The sequence below is a fragment of the Neomonachus schauinslandi genome, chromosome 14 (assembly GCF_002201575.2).
Source record: "Neomonachus schauinslandi chromosome 14, ASM220157v2, whole genome shotgun sequence".
In the NCBI taxonomy this organism is placed as follows: Eukaryota; Metazoa; Chordata; class Mammalia; order Carnivora; family Phocidae; genus Neomonachus; species Neomonachus schauinslandi.
In genome coordinates, this window is record NC_058416.1 from 86,254,763 (window position 1) to 86,267,676 (window position 12,914).

Sequence of the window (12,914 nt, forward strand, 5' to 3'; positions counted from 1 at the left end):
TTCTGTGACTGCCGATGACAGGTGGTTACGCCTACACGTGCACGTTTCCCAAACTTACAGTGTATAACTCTACGTGACCAGAAGTGGAATATCCTGGAGTCAAAAACTTCTTAACATCACTTTTCCTCACTTTTTCATCTCCAGAACCAAGATCTTGAACAAGAAAAAGCAACATATAAATGGAAAAAGAACACATTATTAGGAATACACAGGACATTTTCAAAATTTCTCCACTTACCTAAAATTCCCATATCATATCTTCCATTTTTTTTGGCATTTTGAACAACCGCTGTAAGTGTGTCTGCAAAATACTGAAATAATGCATTCTGCTGATGTACTTCCATGCCCAAAATTCTATTTAAGAATTTTCCTATGTTGTTATAATCTGTAAGAACAAGATGATATGAAAGATTTAATGCATTCAAATAGCAATTAAAATCCACTTGCCCCTGGAACTAAAATAAAAAACAAAAAACATTTATTCATCTAAGCCTTGACCAAGTCTCACTTCTTCCACCACGGTCTTCCCTCACACCCACAACCTTGTACTGCTCCCAGAACAGAGCTACAATTTGACCATTTCTACCTCTAGCAATTAGCACGACCAATACATGCTCCAAAGATGGTTGCCTTATTCAATTTGTGCACTGTCAAACTTCACTTACTGAAAGTACAAACACAATTTAGCACATGAGAATGTTTGTTCTCCAACATGAAATCTTGACTTGTAAAAAGGTCTAAGTGCTGTAAGTCTGTGAAGCTCAACTTTGGGTACAAAATTAGAAGCTTCAGAAACATGGGAAATTACCAAAGTCTAAGCCTCAGCACTGGCTTCGGTATTTTTTAAAAGCAAAGCTGATCATATATGCAACTTGGGTTGAGAATTGCTGCTTTGCAGACAGAATAAAGGTTTAATCTCTTTTGAATAACCACAGTAGCAAAAACCACCAAGAGTGCTTTATGAGCACTCAAGAAGGAGGGATTGAGAACTACAAACTTGAAGCTTCCCCTTCAAGTTGACAAAAGCATAAAGAAAATGGTCTGTAATGATACAGCAATGGTTATGTCTTAGGTCTATATACAAAACTCATACTCTTACCTTTATCTAGAGTAAGAATTCCCGAACGATCTTCTACATTTATCAGGCCAACTCCTATCAGTCCTTGTCGAACATCTGTCAGAAAATTAAAAAACCTTATAACCCAAATAATTCAATGAGCTATTATTATCCGACTAATCAAACTAGATCAAGTTCTTTTTTCAGATGCTTAACCGACTGAGTCACCCAGGAACCCCAAACTAGAACACAAGTTCTAGCATTAAAACACAGCATAAGGCATTTTTCAGTTTCTATTAGCTGAATTAAATGGAACACACAGTCCTCAAAGGTGTTTTAGGCACTCTGAAATCCTACAGTACTCAAACTTCATACTGTATTATCTCTATACAGTTGTCACCTACAGAATATAAACAATTTTGAACATATAGACTAACTAATTAAATAACTGTGTAAATAAGCTATTAATCTTGTTTCCCTCCCACACATTATCAGTATAGACAAGGTGCTGCAAAAGATAAGCAACATGTGTAACAGTTAACATGTTCTGAATTGTTACTGAGAAGGCAGTTTATGGGGCTCTTTAATACGTGCCAACCCAGACTTACAGAACAAGGGCGTTAAGAGAAAAGGGCAACAGAAAAAGCATTATCATATCCTATTTACAAATTTAATAAATCAGCTAATACTCTGCTACATGCACAAAACTGTTTAGATTCTGCAGGTGACAACTGTGTAACCAAAAATTCTCCTTTTGGAAACCAATCTTATGGGGGAAAATCTATATAGGATAGCCGTATAATTTCAACACTGTTTGTGATGGTGCAAAAAACTGAAAACCACCTGAATACCAATAAGGGAATGATTAAAAAAAGAAACTACTGTATAAGCCAGCTGCAGAATATTATGCAACTGTTAAAAAAAAATGTTAGTGCTATAGGTACTGGGTTGTAAGAGGTGTCTGTCTAGGAGGTATGAAATGAGAAAAGTACACTGTAAGTAATATTAAAGTAATATTGGCAACATTTAAAAGAAAAGCTGTATTTAAACAAACATGGAGAAAAGATGTGGCAGGCTGCCCCTGGTTCAGATTGTCAACATTGTGACCTCAGCAGGTGAGAATGGAAGGTGGGGATTAAGGGGAGAACACAGACTCTTTATTACTTTTTTTTTCATTACTTATAGTAAGTAACTCATAATTTATTTTTCTTAAAGATTTTATTTCTAAGTAATCTCTACAAAACCCAACATGGGGCTTGAACTCACACCTTCTGAGATCAAGAGTCACATGCTCTGCCAACTGAGCCAGTCAGGTGCTTCAAGTAACATGTAATTTTATTTTATTTATTTTTTTAAAGATTTTATTTATTTATTCATGAGAGACAGAGAGAGAGAGAGGCAGAGGGAGAAGCAGGCTCCCAAGGAGCAGAGAGCCCGATGCGGGACTCGATCCCAGGACCCTGGGATCAGGACCTGAGCCGAAGGCAGACGCTTAACCATCTGAGCCACCCAGGCGCCCAGTAACATGTAATTTTAAAATTACAAGTAAACGGAGTCATTTTAAAAACAACAAAAACAACAACAACAAAAGAAAAGCAGAGAGGAAAGGTAAGGGAAGAAAAAGAAAAAAAAAGTCTTTATTGGTTTTTTTGCTTTGTTAATGCCATCAGTATGTCAATGTGGCTTGTACCAATACTAAATACTGGTTTCCAACTGGAAAGGACTTTCTAGTGAAAGTCCTAACTCTACAATAATATTTCAAGTATCTTACATCTACGTATTTTCCAAAATATTTTCATAGCTTCCTGAATTATAAAATAAATGATCAAAACTCAAAACCATCTAGACTACTTACATTTATGGGCAAAATATATTCTACCAATTTGAGAGATAGGTCAAAGAGTTTCTATAGCATATGCTGGACTTTTCTTTAATATGGAAATTTCCAAAAACATACAAATGCAAAGAGAACATTCCATGAACCATATACACGTATCCGTCACACAGTTTTAACTATGAATACACAGCCAATTTTGTTTTATCTACACCCTATGCCAACCTCCACAGACTACTTATGTCGGTACTTTAAAATTAAATTTTAAGAACTGGCATAGTGATTTTAAATTAACAAAACCACTTTCTTCTACTAATCTAGTATTAACATGCAATAAACTGTCAAGAGCACAAAATACTTCACATGAATGAAATTTAATAATCTACTGATTATAAGAGGCCAACTTAGGTGTCTATTAAACTTTAATTTCTCAATTTTTATACAGTTTATGTCCAAAGAAAATGAAAAACAAAAGCACATGTCAGAAGACATTTTATCCAGAATCTATAAAGAACTTATCAAACACCCAAAGAACAAATAATCTAATCAAGAAGTGGGCAGAAGACATGAACAGACATTTCTGCAAAGACAACATCCAAATGGCCAACAGACACATGAAGAAGTGCTCAACATCACTCGGCATCAGGGAAATACAAAACAAAACCTCAATGAGATACCACCTCACACCAGTGAGAATGGCTAAAATTAACAAGTCCAGAAACGACAGATGTTGGCAGGGATGCGGAGAAAGGGGAACCCTCCTACACTGTTGGTGGGAATGCAAGCTGGTGCAGCCACTCTGGAAAACAGTACAGAGGTTCCTCAAAGTGTTGAAAATAGAGCTACCCGACGACCCAGCAATTGCACTACTGGGTATTTACCCCAAAGATACAAATGTAGTGATCCGAAGGGGCACATGCACCCCAATGTTTATAGCAGCAATGTCCACAATAGCCAAACTATGGAAAAGGCCTAGATGTCCATCAACAGATGAATGGATAAATAAGATGTGGTACATATATACAATGAAATATTATGCAGCCATCAAAAAATGAAATCTTGCTATTTGCAATGATCTGGGTGAACTAGAGGGTATGCTAAGCAAAATAAGTCAATCAGAGAAAGACAATTATCACATGATCTCACTGATAGGTGGAATTTGAGAAACAAGACAGAGGATCATAGGGGAAGGGAGGGAAAAATGAAACAAGACGAAACCAGAGAGGGAGACAAACCATAAGAGACTCAATCTCAGGAAGCAAACTGAGGGTTGCTGGAGTGGAAGGGGGTGGGAGGGATGGGGTGGCTGGGTGATGGACATTGGGGAGGGTATGTGCTATGGTGAGCGCTGTGAATTGTGTAAGACTGATGAATCACAGACCTGTACCCCTGAAACAAGTAATACATTATATTTTAATTAAAAAAAAAAAGGTTTTAGTGCCTACTTTGTACTCATTTTCCTCTTCTGTGATTATTTTTAAAAGTTACCTTTAAAGAATTCTCCAGGGTAGTCTGGAGGTGGTGATACCATAGGAGAATCTAGGTTGACAATGGATTTCATGACAATTTCTAAAGCATTTCTTCCATACTGCAATAAAAAAAACCAAAAAAATTTAACTAGTCAGCATTTGGATACATTTCAATCACATGACCAACTGAACACTATAAACACTATTATGGTACCAAAGATTCAAAAATAGCAGGACTCAATTATCTTTTTATATATATATTATACACTATACAGCCTAGTGCCTAGTTCACACCTATGCACACAACAGATGTCCAGTAAATAATTTCATTTCTGGAAATTCACACTTGATTCATTCACAAGTATTTATTATATTCCTATTTTCTAACAGGAATGAAAATAGGATTATACTGCAGAGTTGACCACCAAAGATCGGATATGTGAAAATCTTACAGGACGCTATCATTTTACAGTGAAACCTTAAGAAGAGGCAGTTTTAAACAGCAACCACTTTCTCTTTTTGTTCACCACAGACACCACACACTTACCAAAAAATACCAGAGATACTGAAAGCTGAATGTACCTTATTATCAAAATTGAACCTGCTCAGATCTCTAGATTCTGTTGCTCTTCTGTCACCATGTGTAAGCGCTCCCTATCAAGACATAAAATTTCCAATCAAAGCAAAGAAGACAGGTTGTATTCACCATCTTTTACACACAACTACACAACCCAAGAACTTACCAAGCTCTCAAGTCTTTTAGCAACAATAGAAGCAAATCTTTGTTCCCCTGCCAATTCAGAAATCAGAAACACATACTCGGGAGCAGTAACTTGGTTTGATCTATGAGTTCGTCCTGTAAAGACATTAAAAATACTGTGTTTACCAGATACAGAGTATTCTGAGATCTATTCCTAGCATCTTAACACTAAGATGGTATTCAGAAACCCGTTAAGAGGAAAAATTAAAGAATGTAACAATTACTGGACGCCTGGGTGGCTCAGTCGGTTACCCGGCTGCCTTTGGCTCAGGTCATGATCCCAGGGTCCTAGGACAGAGTCCCGCATCAGGCTCCCTGCTCAGTGGGGAGGCCTGCCCCTCCCTATCCCCCCCCCACTCATGCTCGCTCTGTGTTAAATAAATACATAAAATCTTTTTTTTTTTTTAAAGATTTTATTTATTTATTTGAGAGAGAGAGAATGAGAGACAGAGAGTACGAGAGGGAAGAGGGTCAGAGGGAGAAGCAGACTCCCTGCCGAGCAGGGAGCCCGATGCGGGACTCGATCCAGGGACTCCAGGATCATGACCTGAGCCGAAGGCAGTTGCTTAACCAACTGAGCCACCCAGGCGCCCCAAATAGGTAAAATCTTAAAAAAATAAAGAACAATTACTGTAACTCCCCCAAAGGTACAAAATAAAAAAAACGGACTTGAACAACATCCATATTCAGAACAATTCTCCTCCTTACAAAAGAACAGGAACTGCCACAGAACTGTTCAATGATAAACGTATTATTACTTCTGCCCCACTTGGGTTAACCACAATGGCGCTGAAGCACAGCTGCTCTGGATTCTTCAAAAAAAAAAAAATTTTTTTTTTTTAAATTTTATTTTAGAGAGAGAGAGAGAATGCACACACGGTCTGGGGAGGGGGAAGACAGGCAGAGGAAAAGAATCTCAACTAGACTCCTTGCTGAGCACAGAGGCCGACACAGGGCTCAATCCCGTGACCCAGAGATCATGACCTGAGCCAAAATCAAGAGTCGGATGCTAAACTGACTGAGCTGCCCAGGAGCCCCAAAATTATTCTTTTAAATTATCAGGTCACAGGGACATGAACATGTAAGGCAAGGGAAGAGCAATATGCCCTCAGTAAAGCCACCGAGGACATGAGGTGGCAGGTGCTCTGACCAAGACCACATGCATCCTGAAGATCGATAACAAAGATACTCCCGAGGAACCCTGTTCTGAGATACAATGCCAGAAACCCCAAGAAATCCAACAAAGATCTTTTACATTTCTTAAAACAGGTAAGAAATGTATTCATGTATTCTATAGTTTTATATGTAATACACAAACAGCTCCAAAATCTACGTCATGTTTTAAGATATCTGACATTAAATATAGGTTTTGATGTGTACACATTTCCCCAGTGATTCCTAGCTATCTATTAAGTGAAATTCAATGTAGGAACTTACCAAACTGCTGAATTGCTCTATCAGCACTCCAGGGTAATTCCAAAGTCATATGAACTCTTCGCCTTTGATTTTTAGCTCTCCGATCTGCTTGTAATGAAATACCCGAGCTGGCAGCTTCTGAGATAATAGCAATATTCTGTATCAAATATAAGGGGGAAAATGATCACCTCTGCACAAAGACAAGTAGGCAAGTACCCTAAATAAAGTTCTTAGAGTACTAGTGACCCAATACCTATTCTCCCCTTCTTCCTAAATTATAGCCCCCCCCCCGCCAATTTAGGCCAGGTACATGGCTGCTAAGAATCAAGACTACATTTCTCACTTTCCCCTGCAGCTAATTGTGGGCATACTCCAGTAGGGTGTAGATGGTATGAACATTTAAGAAATGTCCTTAAAAGTCAAGGACATGTCCTTCTCTTCTTTCCTCTTCTCTGCTACATGAAATATAGAGGTATAATGACTGAATCTGAAATAGGTAATTTGAAAATGGAGCCTCACATGTTAAAGGAATAAGACAGAAGTAGCATTATCTTCAAAGAGCCATAACAGCACTGGTTTACCTACTCAAACTTGTACATGGAAGAAATTATCTTCTACCTCCTTTAAGTCAATACGATTTTTAATTTCCTGTCACTTAACAGCTAAAACTAATTCCAACTAATACAACTGTAATGCACCCGGGCATAAATTCATGAAACAAAGTATGTAACACAACTGATAATACCTCTACTTACAGTCTTTAAAATATGTAACATGAGGGGCACCTGGGTGCTCAGTCAGTTAAGCATCCAAACTCTTGATATTGACTCAGGTCATGATCTCTGGGTCATGAGAGCAAGCCCAGTGTTGGGCTCCATGCTCAGTGGGAAGTCTGCTGGAGATTCTCTCTCCCTCTCCCTCCTCCCCAGTTCTCACGCACTCACTCTCATTCTCTAAAGTAAATAAATAAATCTTAAAAAAAAAATATGTAACACAAGCTACTAAATGTATTTATAAAAGACAACTTTGGGGGCTCCTGGGTGGCTCAGTTGGTTAAGGGTCTGACTACGGCTCAGGTCATGATCTCAGGGTCCTGGGATTGAGCACCAAGCCTGTGGGGAGTCTGTCCTTCTCCCTCTGCCCCTGCCCCCTGCTCATGCTCGGTCTCTCAAATACAAAAAAATATTTGTTTTTTTTTTAAAGATTTTATTTATTTATTTGAGACAGAATGAGAGAGAGAGAGAGCTCATGAGAGGGGGAAGGGTCAGAGGGAGAAGCAGGTTCTCCGCCGAGCAGGGAGCCCGATGCGGGACTCGATCCCGGGACTCCAGGATCATGACCTGAGCCGAAGGCAGTCGCTTAACCGACTGAGCCACCCAGGCGCCCCAAAATATTTGTTTTTTTAAAATATTTTATTTATTTATTTGACAGAGAGGGGGAACACAAGCAGGGGGAGTGTGAGAGGGAGAAGCATGCTTCCCGCTAAGCAGGGAGTCCAATGCGGGCTTGATCCCAGGACCCTGGGATCATGATCTGAGCTGAAGGCAGACACTTAATGACTGAGCCACCCAGGCGCCCCAATAAAAATCTTAAAAAAGAATAAAGACAACTTTGACAGTTGCAGAAAAACTCACTGAAATATAAAGAAATCCTTTTTTCAGTTGCAGAAAAACTCACTGAAATATAAAGAAATATGTGGTTAAGTAGAGATTTTATTTTACCGTTTAAACTAAGGAATTAAGTTTAAGTGGTACTCCTATTTTTTAGAAATCTCATCAGCATACGTTTATGGCAATTCCAAGTAGATGGGGAAGAACTAGCCTGAGAATCTCAAAATTGACTGACATTTACTGAACAGTATACAAAAAGCCTCTGGCAGCAACCAAGGTCTCTACAGTGGTGAGGTATGCAAGCCAATCTACACATCATTCAGAATGATCATCCTGATGTGACATGTCATAGCAGTAAGAGAAACAGCAAAACCAAAGGACACTAGTAATCTGGGTATGCTTAAATATACTTCTAGAGTCAAAATTAGACTGACACTGGAGAGTAGCATTAGATATGAATCTACTAAGATGTCCTAAGAGAACACAATATTTTAATACTCTGATTAAAAATTTAAAAAGCCTCCAAAGTTATTAAGAGCCACATCTAATTCTGTGCACAATACTTTATTACATTCAATTTGTGAAAAAATGAAAATGTGTAAAATGTTCAGTGGTTATAAGCAATTATTACTAAATATTCATTTAAATATACGGATATTGTATTTTCATTGAAAAGCATTCCACAGGGCGCCTGGGTGGCTCAGTCGGTTGAGCGACTGTCTTTGCCTCAGATCATGATCCTGGAGTCCCAGGATCAAGTCCCACATGGGGATCCCCGCTCAGTGAAGAGTCTGCTTCTCCCTCTGACCCTCCCCCCCTCTCGTGTTCGCTTTTTCTCTCTCAAATAATTAAAATCTTTTTTTTTTTTTTTAAGATTTTTTATTTATTTATTTGAGAGAGAGAGAATGAGAGACAGAGAGCATGAGAGGGAGGAGGGTCAGAGGGAGAAGCAGACTCCCCGCCGAGCAGGGAGCCCGATGTGGGACTCGATCCCGGAACTCCAGGATCATGACCTGAGCCAAAGGCAGTCGCTTAACCAACTGAGCCACCCAGGCGCCCTCAAATAATTAAAATCTTAAAAAAAAAAGAGAGAAAGAAAAGCATTCCAGAAAAACATACCTTATCTCCATCCATAAATCTCTGTTTTTCCGTGATATTTAGTATTTCCACAGGGACATCAAGTTCAGATCTTGACTCATAAGATATGCTTCCATCATCATTGCTTACAACCCTCCCTTTGCGACCAGTCATCTGCAAAGCCAAACAGAGTCACTTACAGTTAAGGTACCTGATTAAGATGCAAGAAGCACAGGACCCCTGCATTAGAGAAACTTGGTGGGACAGAAGGGGATGGTGAAACCGACACGCACGGTGCAGCTTGCCGTGTCAGGGAGAGAACAATGCAACACAGTCTCTGGTTTTTGACAAGTTCCAATTCCAGCAGAGAAGGCAGGTGTGTGGCAATGATCACAGAGGCTGTGTGACATGTACAATAACAGATCAGTATGTTGAGTAAACACACAGATACTAAGGACAAGAATTCACTGACTCGGGCGCCTGGGTGGCTCAGTTGGTTAAGCGACTGCCTTCGGCTCAGGTCATGATCCTGGAGTCCCGGGATCGAGTCCCGCATCGGGCTCCCTGCTCGGCGGGGAGTCTGCTTCTCCCTCTGACCCTCCTCCCTCTCATGCTCTCTGTCTCTCATTCTCTCTCTCTCAAATAAATAAAATCTTAAAAAAAAAAAAAAAAAAAAAAAAGAATTCACTGACTCTAGGATGAGAGAGAATGAAGGTTCTAAAATCTAAGAGAAAATTAAGACAATTACGTGATGATATCCAAAATATCACTCATTCTAACCAAAAAAAGGGACCAAGACACAGCCCTGATCAAGTCATATTTACCTCAGCAACATTCTCAGGGCCACCAAGTTCATCAATAAGTTCATCCAAGGTATTAGGAGGGAGGTCTTCAGCTAATTTCTCTAGTTTATCAAGTAGGTCTTTCTTCATCTGCTGGGCCCTTTCCACAGCATCCTGACTTGTTATAAGGCTATTGTTACTGTTGGTGTTACTGTTAGCTAGATAAAGTACATTTGTTAAAAATCAGTACAAAGTTTAAGTACATTTTAGAAGTACATTTCAACAGACAAAGCAAGCTTCCCCATAGATACCTGGTGCACTGTTAGGAGCAGGCAAAATTACTGGTGTAGATGAAAAACTAGGTCGTTTTGATCCAAGACCTGATGCTAATAAGGCACTTTGAATAGAATCTGGATCTATACTTTTCTTTTTTTTTTTATCTTTGCTTTTTTTGTGATCTTTTCTGATTAACCAGGGATCTGAAAGTTAAGGAAAGATATGTGTCAAATCATTTGTAAAAGAAGCACAATCTTCAAAGGAAACAACACCTGAATTTTTTGTATTAACTGATAACTTATAAATCATCACCAACTTCAGTGGTCCAGTATATCCAATACACTATAAGGTACAATTCCATAGTATGAGGTTAAAAATCACTGCACAAGTGACTGGGTGGCTGGGCGACTGAGTCGGCTGAGTGTCCGACTCTTGGTTTCGGCTCAGGTCATGGTATCAGGGTGGTGAAATCGAGCCCCATGTTGGGCTCCACACCCAGCGCAGAGTCTGCTTGTCTCTCTCCCTCTGCTCCTCCCCCTACTCTTCTCTCTCTCTCTCTCTCTCTGGATAAATAAAAATCTAATAATAATAATAATAAAAAATCACTGCACAAAACTGAGGCCACTATCTCACACAAATGAGCTAAACTACAAAAAGACAGACAAGCTCGGGGAGGAGTTCTCCACTAAGCAAAGATTAGATTCTGTGCAATGATTTGTACTGCACCGGGGAAAAAACAGGTTTTATTTATTTATTTTTATTTATTTATTTTTAAAGATTTTATTTATTTGACACAAATAGAGAGAGCACAAGCAGGAGGAGTGGCAAGTGGAGGGGGAGGGAGAAGCAGGCCCCGCCCATGGAGCAGGGAGCCCAATGTGGGGCTTGATCCCAGGACCTTGAGATCATGACCTGAGCCAAAGGCAGACTCTTAACTGACTTGAGCCACCCAGGTGCCCCGAAAAAACAGGTTTTAATACAATATCCCATTTCAAACACACAGAAATAACTATCCTTTCATTAACATTTAATATACTGACAAACTTACCATCTTCATCATCCTCACTAGACTCATCTCTGAATGGGTTGAAATCATCGTCATCTCCGGAACTCATGTTTTTAGAGCTCTCATAGTCACTTTCTTCATGATCAGACGCGTCAGATTCACTTCCACTGTCATCGGAACTGCTACCAGTAAGGCCACCTACTTTTCGTGCTTTTTTGGCTTCTCGAGTTATTTCTTCACCTACCCTCAAACCCAAAACAAGACAGTCAGTCCAAACACACTCTTCTAAAGATCTAGAAAACTACATTTAGTTCAAGAGTTCTTTAAGTGAGAAATACACAGGAAAAACATTTTAAGTGTATAAATTTCACAAGTGTTAACCTTTTAGATTTCCATAAGAAATCAGGTTATGTTCAATTATTAGGAAGAAATTAGACACTTAAATACAAATTCAAGACTGCCTTTAAGTGCACATTTTAAAATAAATTCAAGACACACAATCTCCAGCATTTTCAGAGTTCAGTTGTGAACAGGTTGAGAGCAGAGACCTAATAATTACAGGTTTATAGAATATTTAAAAAATAAAATACTTTAAAAATTAGTAATATATGGAATACTTATAACAAATCTATAAAACTGTATTTGTAAAAAGTCAAACAAGGTGCTGATTTGAATTATTTTATTGAGTATTCAGGGAAGACATCTGGAAGGTGCCTGAGTGGCTCAGTCGGTAAAGTGTTCAACTCTTGGTTTTGGCTCAGGTCATGACCTCAGGGTGGTGATTATCGAGCCCTGAGTTGGGCTGGAGCCAGCTTAAGATTCTCTCTCTCCCTCTGCCTCTGCCCCTCCCTACCACTCATGGGTACATGCTCTCTCCCCCTCTCTAAAAAAAAGAGGAAAAAAAAAAGGAAAACAAGACGACAAAGACATCTGGAACAAACCATTGAAAGTTTACCTATTAACGAGACAAATGGTAAAAAGAACATAATTTAGGAAAGAGAAACATGACGATGTAACCATTTTAAGATGTCACTGATTCTAAAACACAGCATTACTTTTTTTGCCACAATAAAAAAATATTGTCAATTATAATAACCAATCCACTTTCAAGCATATTAAAAATGTAAAAAACTGTCCTTCTTAAAACAGATGAAATAAGGTTAAAGTGTCAGCCACTGTGTTTAGAACACACCTAGCATCACAGACCATTGTTCCCATAGAAGTTATCGCCATCTTGAAGAAAGCCTGTGAAGTTAACTTCTGAATGCTGAACAGCTTACTAAGCATCTAAACACAAATCCAAGTTGGCTCTGATAAAACATCTAATAAGCACTGGGTGTATCCCTAAGAACTAAATAATAACGAATGCCTCTTTAAAGAAGACTAAAAACACCGTACGTATATATGCATATGCAGCTTTGGCAACGGCAAGGCCCAGATCTTGCTTTCCATATATTGCCCACTAGTTGTGTAAACCTGGGGAGATTCCTTAAGCTTTTAATCTTTCTGTGCCTGTGTGTCCTCTGTCTAGAAAACAAAAAATAAGACCTATTTTCATATGGATCCCTTATGGGTTAAATGAGGTAATAGAAGGCCAGTGCTTAACATAGTGCCTAGCACCAACCTG

General features: G+C 39.0%; 1 protein-coding gene across 1 annotated transcript in view; it reads right to left on the bottom strand.

Annotated features, from left to right (window-relative positions):
- Positions 1–12,914, bottom strand: part of SBNO1 (strawberry notch homolog 1) — a 52,638-nt gene that overhangs the window by 8,968 nt on the left and 30,756 nt on the right. The window contains exons 17-27 of the mRNA XM_021698686.2: positions 11,330–11,527; positions 10,317–10,484; positions 10,048–10,223; positions 9,266–9,397; positions 6,558–6,693; positions 5,104–5,216; positions 4,943–5,014; positions 4,380–4,479; positions 1,100–1,174; positions 239–385; positions 59–153 (exon numbers count right to left, since the gene is read on the bottom strand). Of these exons, the coding sequence (XP_021554361.1) occupies positions 59–153; positions 239–385; positions 1,100–1,174; positions 4,380–4,479; positions 4,943–5,014; positions 5,104–5,216; positions 6,558–6,693; positions 9,266–9,397; positions 10,048–10,223; positions 10,317–10,484; positions 11,330–11,527 (1,412 nt within the window). The remainder of the gene's footprint in view (positions 1–58; positions 154–238; positions 386–1,099; positions 1,175–4,379; positions 4,480–4,942; positions 5,015–5,103; positions 5,217–6,557; positions 6,694–9,265; positions 9,398–10,047; positions 10,224–10,316; positions 10,485–11,329; positions 11,528–12,914) is intronic.